The 21,423-nt window shown below is 39.6% G+C and overlaps 1 protein-coding gene across 8 annotated transcripts; it reads right to left on the bottom strand.

Moving 5' to 3' along the window:
- Positions 1-1,051: 1,051 nt before the first annotated feature.
- On the bottom strand, positions 1,052-19,896 carry LOC309710025 (KN motif and ankyrin repeat domain-containing protein 1-like). 8 transcript variants are annotated; one of them, XM_082539140.1, is made up of 12 exons: positions 19,733-19,895; positions 14,240-14,340; positions 9,183-11,656; positions 8,743-8,895; positions 8,113-8,221; positions 7,871-8,020; positions 7,660-7,747; positions 6,848-7,067; positions 5,741-5,883; positions 4,562-4,762; positions 4,197-4,295; positions 1,052-4,097 (listed from the first exon to the last, which is right to left on the bottom strand). In XM_082539140.1, exons 3-12 carry the CDS (start codon positions 11,455-11,457, stop codon positions 4,035-4,037), a joined length of 3,501 nt encoding a protein of 1,166 aa, XP_082395266.1. In that variant the 5' UTR covers positions 11,458-11,656; positions 14,240-14,340; positions 19,733-19,895; the 3' UTR covers positions 1,052-4,034. The 8 variants fall into 8 exon arrangements, with proteins under 8 accessions (XP_082395266.1, XP_082395262.1, XP_082395265.1 ...); XM_082539136.1 differs by lacking the exon at positions 14,240-14,340 and adding an exon at positions 12,824-12,876 and having other exon boundaries at positions 9,183-11,737; XM_082539139.1 differs by lacking the exon at positions 14,240-14,340 and adding an exon at positions 12,824-12,876.
- Positions 19,897-21,423: the final 1,527 nt, after the last annotated feature.

Genomic DNA, 21,423 nt, shown 5'->3' with positions numbered 1-21,423 from the left:
ATATTGTACTGAAGACACATGTACCCTTCTGACAGGAACATCCATATCTTTTGATGGCATGTGTCAGTGTACAAAGGGCTTCACTGGCATGAAACTGTGACTGCTGAATGTCCTTGCATGCCAGCTTCATATGACATTCATTAGGGTTTTACAAAACAGTTTTGTTTTGCTTTCAAGATTGCTTACATCGGCATCTATTCTACTAAATAACATGGTAGCGGTGACGCTTAAACAAACGGGGAAATTAAATGAACGGATTAGCTAACCTCGGTGAAATAGAGATATCTTTCCAGACTAATGTTCCCAAGAATCACTTGCTGAAAACTGCTGACTGTTACCATGGCAACAGCAAATTTTGATGGTGGACCTTGTGTATCATTGTGTTTTATTGCTGTTGCTGGGAAATGATTCAGAGTGCTCTCAGTCACACAAGCTCTCAGGAATTGGAGACAAAGTGGTACACTGGGGAAACGAGTGCAGCGGGAAGCCGAACAACATAATTTTATAATCTGTCTTTTCATGGAAGCTTTCTGTCTTGTGCACCCAAGCACTGCTTTAAAAAAAAAGCTCTGGAAATGGGCAAAATATAAATCACATGAGTAGATGAAGAAAACAAAAGGAAGAGGAAATACAACAAACTGACTGTGAGATCGCATGTTTCACTGATGAAAACATCGTACTTCGTAAACGGTTAAAAAAAAAGGTTGAAAAAAAACGAGATACCCCTTAATCTGTTCTTTCTTTTATTTTATAACTTGTCACATGTTCACTCACCAACAGTGCTGTAGCGTAAAATTAAACAATGATAATCTCTGAGCTGCAGGACTGCTGTAGAATTGAATTATCACCACACGCTCTCTCTTCTCACACCAATGAAGCTCGTGGGGAATATTAATTAAAATGGTGAGAACTGTAGGGCACAGGTTATTCTGAATGGTTGATAAATGATTTACAGCTCATTCAAAGCTGAAATTCGCTTTTAATTTCCAGTAGTACAAACGCCAAGAGAGGCAAGACTACTCTGATGAGTTATCAAGGCCAGGTTTTGCAGTCTAAGGTCACAAACTCACCTAATAATTCAGTCATTAATAGTCATTTTTTGAAAAAGGTCTACATAATCTTGCTTATAGGGGAAAAAAGGCAATGGTACTTTACTGATAGACATCATAGTCAACAGAGAAGGGACAGGATGAACACTGGGGGCAATGCCTGGTGAGGTGGTAGAAACGAGGTGAGAATGGTGGGTAGTTTCTGTGTAAGAGAGCTCACAGCGAGCATCAGAGCCATCTGACCGGCCTGGGCAGCAGAAGGCAGGAGTCAAACACAGGAAGAAACAGGGTAAAAGAACTGGGTGTCAGGATGAAGAAAAATTGGTGCCTGCCAAACCAAAAAAGGAAAGAAGTGTTCGTGCTTCAGCCAGGCACGAGCCTGGTTGAGATACTTCAGGTGGAACAGTGGTAAGCACTGCTGTCTCACAGCAAAGAAGGTACTGGGTTTGAATCCACCAGCTGGTTGAAAAATCTCTTACACAATGACAGAGCTCACGTGACCCTTCCTTTGTGTGTGACTAAAAACATTATCAGAGGCTCCATTTTTCCTTTCCTCCAGCAAATGTGTAACACATATAACACAATAACGTGCTACCTTAAAATTCCTTACTATTAAACAAACATGGGACTAATCTTGTCATCTGTCAGACTGTATTTATTTATTACATTGCTGATATTTATTTGTACATTTTGTCCATGATTGGTAGAAAAGGATGTGCTACAGATATGTAGTAGTTTATGCTGCATCTTCTTACCCTGTTTACATAGTATAAAGTAAAAGCTTTGCCAAAAAATAAACAGTTTTTAAAGATTACAAAACATATAAATAAAAAGGCCACTTGGGTTGAATTGAACTTTTGTTGGAATCATGAACAAAAAGGGTATTTTGACATTTACAGTAAACAACAAGTAATCATGCATTTCAACATAATCTATAATCCTTATGAATTTAAAATAGTAAACTATGTTGCCATGCATCTATATTCCTGTAAGTTATAGTAATGTACACAGTATGGTGTCAATAACTTTAGTATATTTAATGAAGTCATGCAAACCTTTACTATGGTATCATGGATATTTTCTGAGGTACAGATCCTTTAAGTACGAAAGGGCTGGGTCAAGATTTTGCACTTTGTAATTTTTGTTACTTTTACCCCAGCACATTTGAGCCCTGTGACTTTACAAATAATATGAGATTTAAAAATAGTACAAAATTTCACCTTAGCACCAAGTAAAACCCAATTCCAAAACTGCTGGGATGCCGTATAAAAAATAAACAAATAAATAAAAAAGCTATGATTTGCAAATCTCTTAAACCAATAACTTTTCACAATAGTACATAAAAAATAAATCAAATGTTTAAATAAAATGTACTATTTAAATTTTAATTTAATGGAGCAACATAACTCAAAAAAGTTGGGAATGGGCAACAAGAGGTCAGAAATTTAGAGATACTAAAAAGAAACCGCTGGAAGAACAAAAGGTTAACTGAGAATTTGTCAGTAACACGATTGGGTAAAAAAGTGCAGCTTAGAGACGCAGAGTTTCTCAGAAGTGAAGATGGGAAGTATCTAGAAGATACAAATTATGGAACAATTTCAGAATGATATTTATCACTGTGAAGACTTACTCATCATCTACAGTATATAAAAGGATTCCTGCAATCTGTAGAAATCTCTGTGCAGAAAGGAACAAGTCTGAAAATCCAATAGTGGATGCCTGTGATTTTCAGGCCCTCGGGCATTGAAAACAGCCACTATTTGGATTTGTTCGGAAATCACTGTTATGGAAATCACTGAATGGGCTCAGGAACACTTCCAGAAATCACTGTGTGTGAACACAATTCACCGTCCCATCCACAAACGCAGGTTAAAGCTCTATCATGCAAAAAAAGAACCCCTATGTGAACATGATCCAGAATTGCAGCTGTCTTCTCTGGTCAAAGCTCATTTTAAGAGAACTGAGGCAAAGTAGAAAGCTGTTCTGTGGTCAGATTTTTTTGGAAAACATAAATGCTGCATCCTCCAGACTAAAGATCAGAAGGATCGTCTGGTTTATTATCAGCACGCAGCTCAAAAGCCTGAATCTCTGATGTTTTTTTGACATTAGTATCTATGAAACAGCAGCTGGCACTTCTGAAAAGGCACCATCAGTGCTGAAAAGTATGTACAGGTTTTAGAGGAAAATATGTAATGTCTTTGCTGCTGATATAATCTTAGCATACTTCATATGCTGAGACCATGCTACTGCATCTATTGCAGCAGCATGGCTTCATAGAAGAGTTTGGATGCTGAAACAAAAAGTACAACAAAGACAACACACAACTGTTGAGCAGTTAGAATCGCCTATCAGATAGGAATGAGGCAATTCTCCTCTACCAGAGGGTCTAGCAGCTGGTCTCCTCAGTTCCCAGATGTTACAAAGAGACGTTACAGAGTGTTGCTAAAAGAAGAGGGGATGCCCCGCAGTGTTAAACATGGCCTGTGCCAAAGTTTTTAGATATGTTCTGGCCATCAAATTCAAAATAACCTGATTTAAAAATAAGAATAAAAGGTTTGACATGTGTTCTATGTTCCACCTTCAATAAAAAAAATGGGTTGAAATGATTTGCAAATCATTGCAATCTACTTTTATTTCCATTTAACACAGCATCCCAGCTGAAGTGCATCTTAACTTGGGGACTTTGGATAATTTTGCATGCTCTCCTTAAATATACACACATGCACTATATTAAATTTACTGTAATACACATTTCTTTGTATGAAATATGAAATTACCAGTCTTATCATATACACATGTATGCATACCGTGCTACTAGATAATGAAAAGCATTTTGTCAACTGCTGAATTATGACAGATAAATATTCAACTGAATTCTCTTGATAAGATTGAAACTGACAAAGTTATACACAATGTCGGCTTTGATATTGAATCATCTGAAAATAAGTTTCATGTAGCATCAAATCAGAGTTTGGGGGGATCCCATCATTCAAAGACGTGTCTATCACTGGAAGAAGAAAGAGACCTGCCACTGTGACGACCAGTTGCCTGATAAGAAACACACAAACACCAAAATGCATACAATGTAAAAAAAAGATGCAGAAACACATTTATATTGTGTGTTAATGTAAAAATTGACTCACATACCCCTGCGTGTCCTTTGGAGAAGTTGGCATGAGCATAAAGAAGCACTGCAATGTCATTGTGTCCTGCCTCTAATGCGATGGACATGGCTGTGCTTTCATCCTGTTTACGCACAAAATACACCACAAGAGCTTCTGTTGTTTATCGCACAATAACAGACAGAAAATAAACAGCCTCAGTATATTTAATTACATACCATTTCTATCCCTTTTGTTTTCTCCTGACACACTGAATGTGTCTTCTGTAACAAATGGTTACTCTCTGCTTTTGTAATATAATATCTAAAACAAAGTAAGAGCGCTTCTGCTTCACAGCTTGAGGCCACCGGGCTCACAGAAGCTGCAAAGTAGAGGCAATGACTCACATACACTGTCAGTCAGGGTGGCATCGCACTCCGGCTGTGCCAGCAGTAGTTTAACAATGTCAGCGTGGCCATGCTCGCTTGCACACATCAGCGCTGTGGAGCCCTCATCATCCTGGAGATTGACCTCCGCCCCTTGTGCCAGGAGTGCCTGCACCATGTCCATCCTGCCATGGCTCACAGCGAGCATCAGAGCCGTCTGACCGGCCTGGGCAGCAGAAGGCAGGAGTCAAACACAGGAAGAAACAGGGCAAGTAATACTGAGTCACACATCTCCAAATATAAAGATACAGTCAGTAGACGACTGGGGAAGGGAAAAAAAATGAGCGGGACAGTGAAGCTAGTTCAGTTATTTATTCTTTCTTATATTGATTCACTGAATTTCAACTACACAACACAAATGTAGCCACTGGATGAATATTTTCATCTTTTTGAAAGTTTACATTTAATTGAATTATTTGCAAAATGTTCTCAGTCTCGTGGTTTGTTCTCTCTTCTTTTGGACACAGGAAATGTAATCAAACATAAAAGGTTAAACGTGCATTGCAGATTCTAGCTTGTGATTCATGCAGTGAATGGAAGTCGGCTTAGGACTGATCTTTTCGCGTAGGAGTGTGGCCGCTCCTCTGTATCAGCATATCACAGCAGCTGCGCCATCGGTTGCTAAGCCAACAAGCCTCGGACGTAGCATTTCCTCAGAGGTGCATATCCAGTAAAAGTGACAAGTTGCAGATCTCAACTTTGTGAGGAATTCTGACGCACATAATCAGGTGTTTGTTTGGCAGTGCTGTGATATCTGCAGGATTTTTTTTAAGCAGCTAAAGACAAAGGAAAGACTGTTTTCATTGTATTTATATTTATGCAAGCAGTTACATTTATCTGTCTACATAAAATAAACTCCAAAAATTATTAAGATTAAAATCAGTCAATCATCTTATAAGGAAAGTTGCTTTAAAATAAAATAGTTGCACACAGTTCCTCCTATGTTTCATCTTCTGACATCACATAGGAGAGTAGGTTGAGTGATGCATTAAATCATTTTGACAATACCCACATTGACTGAAAGCCATGAGAGCTGCAGCAATTTTTAAAAAAATTGTAAAACTAGTTTGTAAAAAACTTAAACTATAGTGTAATGTGAGAGCCAGCTAACCACTCCTCACCCACAACCTGAGAACATACTGACCTGGCTGGCCTTGGCGTTGACATCTCCTTTAGTGAAGAGCTGCTCGACTACTTTCATGTTGTCTGGATTATCCACAGCAGCAAGTGCAGCCAGCATGATGGGCGTGTAACCTGCTGAATTCTGCTGATTCACGTTGCACACCTCTGTAGTGATTGGCGGTCAAATGGATGGCAGTGGAAAAAACAAGCAAGAGGAAGAAGAATGTATATTATTTTGTACTGATAACAATTCACACTTGTTTTAATCATACAAATGCCAAGTTTTATTTTGTAAGGAAGACCTGTTCCAGATAAGCTTTTGTGGTGAGTGACTAAAAATGACAAAACTGTTATGCAATATAGATTCACAGAAAAAGGCTGGCGCTTAGAGATATATATTCTGAGTGATATACATACACAGAAGCTGTTCAGTCGGGCACCCAGTGCAAATATCAAACTGTCCTGACAAACTAAATAATTAAGTGACTGTCCAGAATAGTGTTTCTGCCTTTCGATCCCTTTCATACTCATTCACAGCTGGAAAAATGGTTGAAAGGAGCCATTATGATTTTCAAAAGGCAATCTCCAGCACATAATTTCTTATTTAAAAAAAAATCGTATTTTCCCCCCAAAAAACACCATCTCGTTTATCAGCTACCCAGCAGTCAAAAATGTATTCTATTGCCCATGCTGGTTTAAGAAACCAGGGTCTTCTTTTTTATCAATATTTTCCCGTTTTTGACAGGAGCACTTTGTATCTTACCACACACAGAATTCGCTTGCTGCTGGTATTTTCGCCACCTAGTGGCTATTAGAAAGAATACTAAAATGTTCATATGATATGACAAATCCAGATTATACATGGGCTTCTGAGCAGTACAGCTGAATTACACAAGGCGTTTCCACCCTAAAAAACTGTGAGCTTGCTTGTTTCTCTGATTTGCTGGGAGATTCAAATTAAAAGGACAACTCTTGCGGCATTTTGTAGAAGTTAAAAAAAGCCCTGGCAGCATAATTTGTCTGTAATCTTATTTTAAGCATGTCCAGACTGCAAAGAAATAAACTTAATTCTCGTGACATAGAGGGACAGAGAAAAACAATATGTACTTGGGGTGGTGTGGTGATGTACCTGGATTAAGCAATTTCTTCACAATGCCAAAGTTCGAGTGAGAAACGCTGTAGTGTAGAGCTGTGTTTCCATTGCCGTCAGCCATATTAACTATGTACTGCAATACTGAAGGTGAAATGGCCTGAAACGTAGATAAGTAGTCCTCTACAGTTTCAGGAGATGCTGACTTGTGGCTGGACACAGAGAACCACTCTTGCTGGAGTGTGTGCAGACAGTCCTGCTGCAAGAGGAAAAAAGGATGCATTATATATGCAAAAACAGCACTTCTTTTTTTAAACATTAGTTTAGTAGAGCAATCAGGACTGAATAGACACAATCCTCCCATAATTACAGGGATGTGAATGAAAGAAGACAGACAAACAGCATAAAGCAACAATTCTATAAAAGACATCATAAAAGAAGAGGAATCTGTCATTATTTCAAACATAAAAAGGCATGTCGAGAGTTCTTGTTATTCTTTTTAGTGTTTCAGCTTTCACAATGGAAGCTGTCAAGAGTTACCTTGCTGATATACTTCCCTTGAATTCCACTTCTTCTTACCTATTTTGCATTTTACTGTGAAAGTGAGTAGTCTATTTCACTTAGAAAGAAAAACATTCTCAAGTTGAAGCAAATGATATGGCTAAAAATTCTTCTACTGACGAATTCTTTTCATATCCAATGGCAAGGATACTTCTTTAGAAACGATATACTTTCAACCACCATGGCCCAGCATCTCTCCGCACCCATGCTAATCAAAACACGTACAGACAAACAAGGCCCGTGGTGACTTTCAGTGGCTCTCATACTGAATATAGTAAAACAAAACATACCATTTCCCTGTTGGATAAAGCTGTGTCATCACTCAGGTGCGTCTTTAAGGCTTGACAAGCAAAAAACATCCGTTCGCTCATCCTACGTCTGAAAATAACCAAATTCTATTGGTTACTAGATGTCAGTTCAGATTTGAAAGGACTCCCACAGTAATGCAGACTGCTGTTGCGAAGCTTTTTATTGTTGCAGTTTTATTTTCTCCCAGATTACCTCTGCTGTGTATACACTCTCGCAGCTCCTTTTGATCCCTTGTTGTCTTTTTCCTTTCGTGATTGGGCAACATCTTGAGGAGATTCCCTAAATGTTCTTTTTATCTTTCTGTCCACATCATCATGCTCATAATTCGACACTGGGTCCAGCCTAAGGACAATAAAACAAGAGCTTAATATCTATGAACATACCACATCCATCATTTCAGAAATAAAACATTTGTTTAGACATTAGACACCTACCCTGTAGTCACACCCAGAAACTTCATGCTCTGCCTGTTGCTACTACAGCACTGGTTACCATTCTGTTTCTTTATTACATTCCTTGGCTTACCAGCATTATCTGACCTGTCTAGAAATGAGCACAAAGCACTTTTATTCTTAACACAAATCACACAGTATGTTGCATTAAATGCATGTATAGCAAAACAGTTACAAGGCTAGCTAGGTCACGTTCAGAGTATATGAAAACACACGATTCTTTATGCATTCGTTCACATCTAAAAGCCTCGGTGGAAAAGAGAAAGCATTCTTTTACACCAGCTCCTCCCACAAAGCAGTTCAATTTTAGATCTTAAGCCACAAAGTGCTATGTGGCACACAACGTCTTCCAAAACCAGATATCATTCCACACATCGCAAATGCATCCCTCAAAAAGGGAACTTGCCCAGCTGAAGCCAGCCACTTCCCCTGAACCTAGTTCAAGTTTAAACTGGGCGCTGGGAGTGGCTTCAAAATAAAATATTTTTATACTAAAAGATTTTTAAACTTCCTTCACTGAGACAAAATTCCTACTAACTGGATATTTACTAAATATCTCATGAAAAAAAGGATTTGGATTTATAACTAAACATAAATAAATAAAAATATTACCTTGTAAACCAGAGGACGTCTGCTGTTCTATCATTTTAATCATTCTTTTCACCTCTGAATCATTACTGCTCTGTTGACACAGTCCTGCTTTTGCTTTGTCACACTTAGAGGAGACAAGTGAAAGTTGAGACTGGGACTGAGAGTCTTTGTTTGCTGCATGAAAGTAAGATAATAGTAGATAGAAACGTATAAACATAACATTGCAGATTTGAAAAAAAAAATGTTAATTGCATCACCTACTTTGTGTAGATAAAGGGTTTTTTTTAATGTGTAAAAATCTGGAGCTATGTCATTCTATACAAATGACAGCAATAATGCAAGCAATACAAGCGCAAACTGTTCAACCTATTCAGAATGTATAGTAATAAATTAGCAGGAAATTTGGTATCAGCTTTGCAAATGTTTTATGAAGAATCAATGTTTTTGGTTTGCTGTGTTACCTGCTGGTTGAGAACTGAACATGTGGATGTCTGTCCCTCCTTGTGCCATAGGTTTTCTATTGCAGGAGCTGGGATCTCCTTGGCCACTGTTATGATCAGGACAGTCCTCTGTGAGCAGGTCCCCATGCTCCATGCTAAGGAGCCTCTGCAACTTCTCGATGTAATGGTTCAGCTCATGGTCCCACTGTAACTGTGCAGGTTTCTGGAAATTTTGTCCAGGTGTCCTGGATGAAACTGAAAAATCCCTTATCCGCCCTTCCCCTACACCAACACTCTTTGTTTTGACAGGGTCAGGTAGATGGGACGGTCCGGATGCCATATTTCGAGTTTTCAGTCCAACTAGGAAATTCTCATTAATGTCTGTGAATCCAACTCCAGTGTCTCGAGTTACCCTGGTGACCGCTTCTGGTGTTTGCTTTGAAATACTTTCTACTGCATTTGCAGTTCCTACACCGATTGTTCGGGTCTCTGTGGTGCATCTGATGTCTCGGACCCTATTGCCTACAGATACTGTCCTAGTTGAAGTGTGAGTGGTGTTGGTGTGCTTGTCTTGGGTGCTGAGGAGCGTATTCGTGCTGGAGTCAGTGCTGAAGGCGTGCTTGGTGTTGGTAAAGCGAGGCACTGAACTACATACAGTGTTGGTACGCTGCGATGCTGTTTGGGGTGATACCATGATTCCGAGCTCAACTCCTCTGACTCGATCTGTAGTCATACACTGTGAAACTGCTTCCTTTGCCTCGCAAATGGTCACATCGACAGAACAATCCCCACAAGCCACTGAACAATACTCTTTCTTGGACCTCAGATTTGCCAGTGGCGCCTCTGTGTTGCTTTCTGCATCACATACCCTTATCTCTGTCCCAACTCCTTGTGTGTTTGTAAAAACGTGCATTTCCACAGCCTTGTCGCTGGTCTCCACTCGCTCCCTGACCTCCCAGAGGCTCATGGGTACATCCAGTCCTGTGCAAATACTCCTCATCATAGGTGCACAGGATACTCCTACAGTTTTTACCTCCTTTTCCTCGCCTGTGGAAGCATCTCTGAGCTCTGTGTGATTACCCACTCCCTGGCTTTTGGTGTGTGGCCTTGCATCTGAGCCTATGCTTACAGTGGACGGTCTGGCACAGCAGGCCTTGTCAACCCGGTTCCTGGCTCCTGCAGCCTGAAGTTCCAGTTTCAGACGAATCAACTCCGTCTCCAGAGCTGATTCTTTCAACTCTATTTCTAAGTGACAAATTCTCTCCTTTAAGGCACTGTTTATTAATTCTTGGGCATCACGCTCTGCCTCCTGTTCTGTGTAAATTCCCAGACTGACTTCAGATACTTCTGTTGCAATGGACCTCATCTCTACCTGCTCAGTGTATGCATATTTGTTTTCTTTTGGTGGCTTAGACAAGATGATATCCATATCGTTGTCAGTTCCCACAGCGACTGACTTAAATGTTTTGTCATGAAGAGGGTTACATTTTTCATGCAATGTTCCCAACTGTCCCACTTTGATGGACCTTTCCAGTTCTCGCATGTCTTTGGTCAATCGCCCAACCTCCTTCAGATCTGTGCAGCTACTTTTAACTTCAAGATCTTTTTTGGTATTTCTGTTGATCTCAATTTCAGACCCTTCAATGGTATACGGGCTGTTCCAGGTTACATCATTGACGTTCTCTCTCTCAATCAAGTCCTTGAGCTGACAGCTTAGTTGCCTCTTTTCCTCCTGAAGGACTGAGATCTTTACCTGGAGGATTGGGATGATTTTCACTTGCTCCTCTAACTCTTTCAGTCTTTGTAGCGCAACCACCATTTGGTCACGGACATGCTGCAGGTGCATGGGGACTGGAGTTGTTCTACCTGAGCTCTGTGGACTTACTCTCAGACAGCCTGTGCTGCCTCTACTGCCCAGGGATGAGCCGAGTTGGACCTCGGGTCCAGTGCCAGTAGGCTTATTGCCATTATTGTTCTGATTATATGCACCTAGGCCAGTGAAAGGTGAGAGTGACCCAGGGGAGCTCACACCTCCGAAGCTGGCCAGTCGTCGACGGGGATAGGGCTGGGGTGGAGAAAGTCTTGTCACCTCCTGATTCAAGGGTTTGTGGGTCTCCAGAAAGGCCCTCTCCATCACAGGGCTTTGACTTTGGAAGAGAGATCGTGCAGCTGGCTGAGGCTTTGGCTCAGTTAGTATCTGAGAGGTTCCCAGACTTTCATTTCTTTTATTATTATTATCCAACAAGGAACCATGTGGTGGAGGAAGAGGTGGTCTACCTCGAGCTGCAGAGGACATGCCCAGTAGTTTTGAATCATCAGCACTAGATGATGACAAGGACTCTGCAGAATACCACTGACTAGATGAAATGCCCCTCTGCGTTTTGTCCACATTACTGCCGGCCACCCTGGGCCTCCTTTTTAGGCTTAGTCGCTTAATGGTGGCGGCGTCTCAGAAACTGTCCACACGCTTGATGCAGTCCACTTCAGACTGATAACTGTAATCAATTTCAAGGTGGTTAGGGAACCAGTGCTTTGGCCTGTTAAATAGTTGGACAGCTGTACTTTAATCTTCCTCTCTGAAAAGAGTAGTCAGGGAAGCAAAAGAATAAAAATAAAACAGCAAAAATCCAGACCAAACATTATGCAGAAAGGTGGAAAATCTTTTAAAAAAAATACAATAAATAAATCTTACAGAAAATAAGAAGTTGTTGTAAATTTAAGTTTTAAATAACATTTAATCATCATGAATCATCATGAATACACAGTAAAACCTTGAAGGCTTTAGGCTATATACTCTTCCCTTTTCTTTCCTTACCTTAGTATGTGTTGATCAGTGACCATTTCTCTGAGTCTCAAGCCTTCCTTCACTTCAAAATGTTTCTGACTCTAATCTCTCTGAGCCTGTCCCACAAGGGGAGGAGGGAGAGAGGAGTGTCTACCAATCCTGCAGACACTTTTTTCAGTAGTTACTTCTCTCCCAATGGTATGTCTCTCTCTACATAGACTGAGCCCACTCTATAATTACTCTGCAACTCTCCCTGTAAATGCCCAACCATTCTCTTGGCAGGACTTCTCAACCACAAACATATTCCAAGTATTTTAGCCACTGAATATAAAAGCAAAGAAAATACCTAGGACAACACAATTCTAACCTATAACTATATTTAAATAGTAAATGTTAAATGCATTAAGCTGGAATTGCAATAAATTCCATCATACAACCCCTATTATCAAAAAGTACATTTCATGCATTACTTCCAGAAGCATGTACAAATTACAAACATTTTTGTGACTCTAAAGCATTTAGGTTAGTGGTAATTATATCAGTTATCATTACCTGACATATTCCTCAGGACCTCAGAATATCTCAATAATGATTTAATTCCTTTTTCATTCAGCCTAAACTTTGAATAAGTCTGCAAATAAAAGAAAAACACATCAAATTAACTTTGAACCTTGGTGTTGCTGTCTCATTCGTATGAGCTCCTTCTCTCTCTCATCCCAGGTCTGACAGTCGATAACAGCTAACATTACAGTGCTTGCATAAAGGAAATGCAATACTGAGACATGGTTATTTCTGCACAACTACAGGAGGATGGGGCTTAGCCTCAACACACTGTCATTGCAATGCTATCCCCTATCACATTTTCATTGATAAGCACCTTTCGGTTCTCAGCATGCTGGTGTTTTGAGAAGGCTTCCTCTCTTCTTCTCCCTTCATAGAAAGTCAGTTTAAAGAATTACTGAAATCTATATTTAATATATATATATATAATACAACAATCTACTCTAATATAATATAATCTGATATAGCATTTATAATTAACATGCATAAAATAATGACTTATGTGAGGAGCAAGCCAAGTGGAGTTGGAAAAGGAGGATTTAACAACTTGATATCTTTTTTGTAAGCTGCCTGCATTTTTCTACATTTTTTAGAACTTGATACCCCGAAAGAGTCAAAACTATGTGAAGCCCAGCAAATGTGTAAGTAAATTGGTGTGTACAAAGTCAATCCAAACTAAACATCAAAAACACAGACAAGTTGCTATTTGCATACTACTGAGACATAAACAATCTGAAAAATACTGTTTATTTTGCAGAACCAATGAAAATGGTATTACTATGAAATAAATTACAGTTTTCTCTGGCTGGAGGTAAGGTTGACTAATCATCTGCTGATTCAAGTGTTTGTGGGTCTCTGTAACAGCCTGTTCCATCACAGGGCTTTATCTCTACAGCTGGTTTATCTGACTTGACTCATCTGTGGCTAATCTGAGGTTGCTGGACTTCTCAGTCTTTTTGTGTTATCCACTGAGAAGCCACGTGGTAGATCCACCTCGAGTTGTAGAATGAACGGATCGTCATTCTACAACTCGAGGTGCTCCCTTCAGGATTTATTTGTTTTTCTTATTTTTTATTGTGAACAAGTGAGAACAAGTTCTTGCCCTAAACTTAATAACTGGTTGTGCCACCCTTGGCAGCAGGAACTGCAATCAAGCATTTGTGATAAGTGGCAATGACTCTTTCACATCACTGTGGAGGAATGTGGAGGGATTTTGGCCTAATCTTCCTTGCAGAGTTGTTTAAATTCTGTCACACTAGAGGGTTTTTTTGTTTGGTTTTTTTAACATGAACATCCCATTAAAGCATCTTAATTGGATTTAAGTCCAGACTTTGACTAGTCCTGCTGCATAACCTCAGTGTGCATCAGCATCATGGCACACATAGATGATGGGCGGACATTCTCCTTCAGGATTTTGTGGTAGAGAGCAGAATTCATGGCCCCAGATCATCACACTACCACCACCATGTCTGACTGCTGGTATGATGTTCTTTTCATGAAATGCTGTCTTATTTTTACAAAATATGTAACAGGAGACAACCCTTCCAAAAAGTTCAGCTTTTGTCTCGTCAGTCCACCGAATACTTTCTCAAAAGTCTTGCAAAAACATTTTGAGAAATGTGATATGAACCTTTGTGTTCCTTTTAGTCAGCAGTGGTTTTCTCCTTGGACCTCTTCCATGGAAACCCTTTTTACCCAGACTCTTTCCTATTGTTGACTCATGAACGCTTACCTTAAGTAAGGGAAGTGAGGCGTGCAGTTTTCGGTTCTTTTGTGACCTCCAGGTTGAGTTGTCATTGCACTTTTGGAGTAATTTTGGTAGCGCTGCCACTCCTGCCAAGATTCACCACTGTTGAAATTTTTCTCTATTTTGGATAATGGCTCTCATTGTGGTTTGCTGGAGTCCCGAGGCATTAGAAATGGCTTTATAACCCTTGCCCAACTGATAGATATCAATGACTCTGCTTCTCATCTATTCTTGTTCCTTTAAATTGTAGCGAGATGTGTTGATTTTTAAGATCCTTTAGCATATTTCATTTTTTCAGACAGATTCTAATTAAGTCACTTCCTGATTCAACAGGTCCGACAGTAATCAGGACCGGTTGAGGCTAGTGCTATCCACAAAATGTTATCAATCACAGTTAACTCGTGATTTAACAACAGGGCCAATTACTTTTTCACACAGGAGCAGATAGGTTTGGATAGGGGACTGCAGCCACCAGCAAAATGGAAAAGCCCTACAAACTAGAGATGGCACGATACCACTTTTTAATGTCCGATACTGATTCCAATATCATAAATTTGGATATCTGCCGATACCGGTATGAATCCGATATAACGTATTTTGTAATCAATAAAACAGTTTTTTTTATAAATATCTTGCTGCATTTTGTATAAGTTCATACTCAAGTTTTAAAAAACAAGAGACTGAAGCTATTCTGTTATACCTTTATGCACAAAATACACTCCACCCAAAACATTTTATAGTTCAGCAACACTGATCAATCTAATAAATTTAAACCTACACCATCCTCCCTATTCTGGTATTTTAAAGAGTACTTACCTACCTAACAAATAGGGTTGCCAACTCCCAGCAAAAATATTAGGGAACCACCCCCTTAATCGATGTAATCAACTTTAATTTAATGCAAGTGTAAAACAAATGCACAGAAATCAATTATTTTTCTACAGTAATTAAATAGATTCAATATCTTTCTTCAGCAGAATTGCAGACTGCACAGATGGTACCTTCCCAAAGGAAAAAGTACTATAGCTTACTAGGGTGTATATTAGACTTATTAGTTACTATATACAATAATGGATTCTATACATTTACACTATAGATAAAATTGAATTGAATTGAATACATGTAATCAGATGACCACTTTTTTTTGTAAGATTCAGATAATTATTTATTCAAAAATTTTAAATGACATAACAAAGAAAAATATTTCTTTGTGCCCCCCTTTCCCTGTTAATGCCCAACCTGGCTCCCGACAAAACTTTGCTAGACCCGCCCCTGCACAGTTACCAGCCGTCAGCTACTTAGAAAAGAATCCTGGTGTTATTTGTCTCTCAGAAACAGTTCATAACTTTCCTTCAACTCATTCATGTCACCTAGAAGGTAAACCTGTTTCTCCATCTCCTGGTTTCATCTTCATGCTTCCCTCTCACCACATATCCAAACGGATATCATGACCAGCAGCTTTTACAGCTGTGGCTCCAGCAAACATCAGCTGATACTAGAAAGTAATATTAAATAAATTCTAACAACAGCTTATCACGCTTAAACGTGTTGCTGTTGTTTATCCACTGGTCTCCTCTTGCTAGCGCAAAGTGGGCGATAAACAAACAAGAAAGACGGGACTTGCAGCAGAAAAGCCGATCAGCTGATCATTGATCAGTTTCATGTTTGAAGTAATAACAGGAGAGCAAGGGGGAGAGAATGAGCGAAGTAGATGCAACTGCGCAGCAAAGACAGAATAACTCCAGCTTTGTGTCTATTTTTTAATTCTAGCTGAAGTACGGGACAAATCACTTCCTTTTCGCCTCAATATGGAACTCCAATGGCCAGTCCAGCTGTGGCTCCATATATCAGTTGTTAAGCTTAACATGGAAATACTATGCAAACATTCAGGGATGAACTTATACACTTGCTTTACTTCTCTGGGATTCTTCTCTGATTTTGTGATACTTCGGATCGGATTACATTTTTTTTTCTCTCCGATATCCGATCCAGTAATTTAGGTAGTATAGGACCGATACCGATACATAATATGGATCAGTCCATCTCTACTACAAACAGTGATGTGATGTGAAGGAGCAAAGTAAAGTGTGCTTTAATTGCATGAGTGACATAGTAGGGGAGACCGGGGATAGTTGTAACGTGGGTCAGTTGTAACACTTCCAATTTCTCCAATCAGGGCTAAGTTTCAAATGATGTGACTCATCCTGTGCATGCCCAATTCAGTTCTGCTATCACACGTGAAAAATCAGCACATTTTGTCAAATACAGACAATTTAACATGAAAAAAAGTAATTTGTATGCCAAAAAGTAAGTTTTTCTACTTTATTTCAATTTGTGATAGCATTATCTGCTTTGCAGTTAAACTCATCAAACTTAAATTATGTTATTTGTATGTCTATGGGGATATATTCTGTGTAAGTCTTTAGTGCTAATGTTTTAGCCGTTGGCTGTAATGCTAGCTAGTTCATGGCTATAGGAGTCTTGGTCAGCTGTAACAGCAACAGTCTGGGTTAGTTGTAACAATAATGCAGATGTTACAACTTACCACACTATTACTTTAACTTATATTAAACAAGTTGGGGCAACGACATCAGCAGAGAGAGGTTCACTGGTCGCATTTGTATATGCGGTTAATGCCATTGGCAACACAATTCCTCCACTGTTTGTGTTCCCACATTATGCAGACCTCTGTGTCAGAGATGGACCAGTAGGAAGTACTGGTAGTGGAAATAAATCAGGATGGGTGCAAGAAACAGATTCCCTCATCTTTCTGAAGCACTTTGCAAACCACACCAAGGTAAGCCATGATAAAAAGTAATGGAATTGCGATGCTGGTGAACAACTACATTTTTTCAGCTTCATTGTTATGTTCAAAATTGGTGCAAGAGTTGTAAGTTATAATGCCCACTGAGCCAATGAGGCCAAACTCAAGGAAGACCAACCAAAATTAATGAAATATTCAGTTGCAGAAAATTCCATAATATGTCTTTTTTGGGGGGTTGGAATATGTTCAAAAGCTAGATTTCTGCATTCTGTCACACACACACATACAGTGGGGCAAAAAAGTATTTAGTCAGCCACCGATTGTGCAAGTTCCCCTGCTTAAAATGATGACAGAGGTCAGTAATTTGCACCAGAGGTACACTTCAACTGTGAGAGACAGAATGTGAAAAAAAAATCCATGAATTCACATGGTAGGATTTGTAAAGAATTTATTCGTAAATTAGGGTGGAAAATAAGTATTTGGTCACCTCAAACAAGGAAAATCTCTGGCTCTCACAGACCTGTAACGTCTTCTGTAAGAAGCTTTTCTGTCCCCCACTCGTTACTTGTATGAATGGCACCTGTTTGAACTCATCATCTGTATAAAAGACACCTGTCCACAGCCTCAAACAGTCAGACTCCAAACTCCGCCATGGCCAAGACCAAAGAGCTTTCGAAGGACACCAGGAAAAGTATTGTAGACCTGCACCAGACTGGGAACAGTGAATCTACAAGAGGCAAGCAGCTTGGTGTGAAAAAATCAACTGTGGGAGCAATCATCAGAAAATGGAAGACATACAAGACCACTGATAATCTCCCTCGATCTGGGGCTCCACGCAAGATCTCATCCCGTGGGGTCAAAATGATCATGAGAACGGTGAGCAAAGATCCCAGAACCACACGGGGGGACCTGGTGAATGACCTGCAGAGAGCTGGGACCAAAGTAACAAAGGTCACCATCAGTAACACACTACAACGGCAGGGAATCAAATCCCGCAGTGCCAGACGTGTTCCGCTGCTGAAGCCAGTTCATGTCCAGGCCCGTCTGAAGTTTGCCAGAGAGCACATGGATGATACAGCAGAGGATTGGGAGAATGTCATGTGGTCAGATGAAACCAAAGTAGAACTTTTTGGTATAAACTCAACTCGTCGTGTTTGGAGGACGAAGAATACTGAGTTGCATCCCAAGAACACCATACCTACTGTGAAGCATGGGGGTGGAAACATCATGCTATGGGGCTGTTTTTCTGCCAAGGGGACAGGACGACTGATCCGTGTTAAGGACAGAATGAATGGGGCCATGTATCGTGAGATTTGAGCCAAAACCTCCTTCCATCAGTGAGAACTTTGAAGATGAAACGAGGCTGGGTCTTCCAACATGACAATGATCCAAAACACACCGCCCGGGCAACAAAGGAGTGGCTCCGTAAGAAGCATTTGAAAGTCCTGGAGTGGCCTAGCCAGTCTCCAGACCTCAACCCCATAGAAAATCTGTGGCGGGAGTTGAAAGTCCGTGTTGCTCGGCGACAGCCCCAAAACATCACTGCTCTCGAGAAGATCTGCATGGAGGAATGGGCCAAAATACCAGCTACTGTGTGTGCAAACCTGGTAAAGACCTATAGTAAACGTTTGACCTCTGTTATTGCCAACAAAGGTTATGTTACAAAGTATTGAGTTGTATTTTTGTTATTGACCAAATACTTATTTTCCACCCTGATTTACGAATAAATTCTTTACAAATCCTACCATGTGGATTCATGGATTTTTTTTTCACATTCTGTCTCTCACAGTTGAAGTGTACCTCTGGTGCAAATTACTGACCTCTGTCATCATTTTAGGTGGGGGAACTTGCACAATCGGTGGCTGACTAAATAATTTTTTGCCCCACTGTAGCTACATAAATGGATGTAAGTGCATTCATGTGTTGAATAAACAAAGATTACATGTTAATGTTTTGTTAGTACCCTTATTTCATTGTGTTACATTTTACCCCAGGATGTGTTACAACTAACCCAGACTATGGGGTTAATTGTAACATTTCACTCTTTGTGTTTGAGACCATACCATGCAATGGGTAATTGTGCTGCAGAGAAAATAGCTGCATTATTTAATAGCAGAGACATGTAAATACTTTGCATTACATTTTGAATCCACTACCTTAAAAGAGCTTCAATTTACAGACAGAAATGTCAAAAATGTTACAATTATCCCCGGTCTCCCCTACTGTCACTTCCACAGCTGTTTCCCCAAAAACATGTCCGTTTTGTTTCACTGTTTTTTGTTTGTTGTTGTTGTGTTTTTTGTTTTTTTTTTGTTTTTTTTAATGGAAATTCCGTTGGGTTTTGTGCCTTTTTGCAGCATTTTTTAATTTGCTGGTGTTTTCTTCAATTACAGTGCGTTTGACCTCTCAGGGCCACCATACATTTCTCACTGACAAAAGTGCCAAGCGATTATTAATAAAGGGTAAAACTTTGTATGATAAAAATATAACTAATATTAATATTTGAACTTTTTATAAATTGACAGATAACTGCAGCCCTTCCTCCTTCCTTACTTCAAATTGAATGTTTTATTCCGTCGTGTTATAAAAAGTTAGCCTCTGTTTGCATAACATGAGAAGAAGTAAATCACCTGTGCATTCGGAGAGGAGGTGGACAAATACAACATGCTCGTGTGATGCAAAGTTAAATATTATGAGTATTATTAACAGCTTACCTTATCAGTTGGCACGTGTTTTTTTTAAACGTGTATTTTTGACGCTAACAAGACCGCTTTCCCCCCCTTTTCTCCTTTCTCAATAATTTTTCGATATTAGACGAACTTTTCCTCTGCATCTGTGAGATGCATACCGCGCATGCGCGCAGAGCTGTCGACGCGCACAGCAGATGCTCACGGGAATCAGTCATTAAAATATTGATGAGGCGCTTTCTTCTGTTGACTCGATTACACAGCATAAACACCACATCATTTCGGTCTCAGAATCTGGTTTCAGGGGTAGTAATTACCGAACTAATTACCTGAGTTATTTTTTTTTTCCAGTGACATAACCGGGAAATAAAGTTAAACAGTCATTTTTATGTAGTTTCCATATATTTAACTGTATGCTTGGGATAATGGCACCTGCTAAAAATAAGTCACTCTTACATCCTGCAGGGTGGTGCTGTTTGTAGAGCTGTTTTAATAGTGTGAAAGTTTAATCGATTCGGAGCACCAGAGAGCTCTTATGGAATATATCTTTTACCAGACATTCCACATTTTCAAGCTGAACTGCGACATCATGTGGACATAGTGCAGCAATACATCCTGCACTCTAATACACTTTGAGTCCAAAGTTGTTCCTGCGGAGTTTTTGAGGTATTCCCATGCGAAAAATATCCCCCAAATGGATTAAGTGACTGATGCTTACGGACAAGGTGTCTAGCGCCTGCTGCATAGTTTTCTCACACGCTAGCCTTAAAAAGTCTCTCTGAAACCTCTTGTTTTTTTGTGTTTGCTTTTTTAAAATAATTTATTGACTTGAAAGCATGCTTGCAGCATGTTACTACCCACCTCACATTACATTACACTGGAGGTTTTTATCCTACCTGCTATCTTTTAAGTCCAAAGTTTAACTTTGGTTTGTGAAACAGCTCTCTAACTCGTTTTGTGTAAGCTTAACTCAAGCAGCACCATTGATTGTGTGGAGTCCTTTAACTTTTTTAAAAAGTTTGATGATTTCCCAGACAGAGACTACCATAACCTAATTATCTGCATGCAGAGACACAGTGACACACTCCACCAGTTCATGTGAATAAATGTGACTGTTTATTTTCTCGTACATAGTTGTATTAACCCATCGAAAATTAACACAGAAGTCACGTAAGATTGCCTCGTACAATGAGTCCTATCATTTGAACTTTGCACCTCTTCAGGATCACGCAGGAAAAACATGTTTACATGCTTGAAAGTGCTGAGTTCGTTGGTCCGGTGTAAGGTGTTCACCAGATTTTCTATAATGATCTGAAGGTTTCTGAGTAACAGAAGTTTATTAAATCTCACAAACTGACAGGGGCAAAACTACAGACAATACATGGTCGGTTTAAAAGAACATCTGTAAATGAAATGAGCTTGGTGCTGAAAAGCTTAGCTGTTTCTATTAAAAGATCTGAGTGCAGTTACGTACTTCAGTGAAATGAATGCAGTTAAACAAAATCAAGTTGCACTGAGACTGAAATCCACTTTAAAATATTGAGTTGTGCATGCTGATAAAAAAAACTAAAATGTTCACTATCTTTGAACTTTGCTCTTCAAACCCACAGTCACAGAAGTGATCCAACCAGCATCAGAAAGGACACTAGTGATTGGTTAGAAGAGTTGCACACCCCGGTCCCTACCCCTATCTACAGTCCACCCTTTTTAAACTTCGG

This window comes from Aulonocara stuartgranti (assembly GCF_965226115.1).
Source record: "Aulonocara stuartgranti genome assembly, chromosome: 7".
Classification (NCBI taxonomy): domain Eukaryota; kingdom Metazoa; phylum Chordata; class Actinopteri; order Cichliformes; family Cichlidae; genus Aulonocara; species Aulonocara stuartgranti.
The sequence above is the reverse complement of the archived record's forward strand: the minus strand, read 5'-3'. Positions and strand labels throughout refer to the sequence as shown.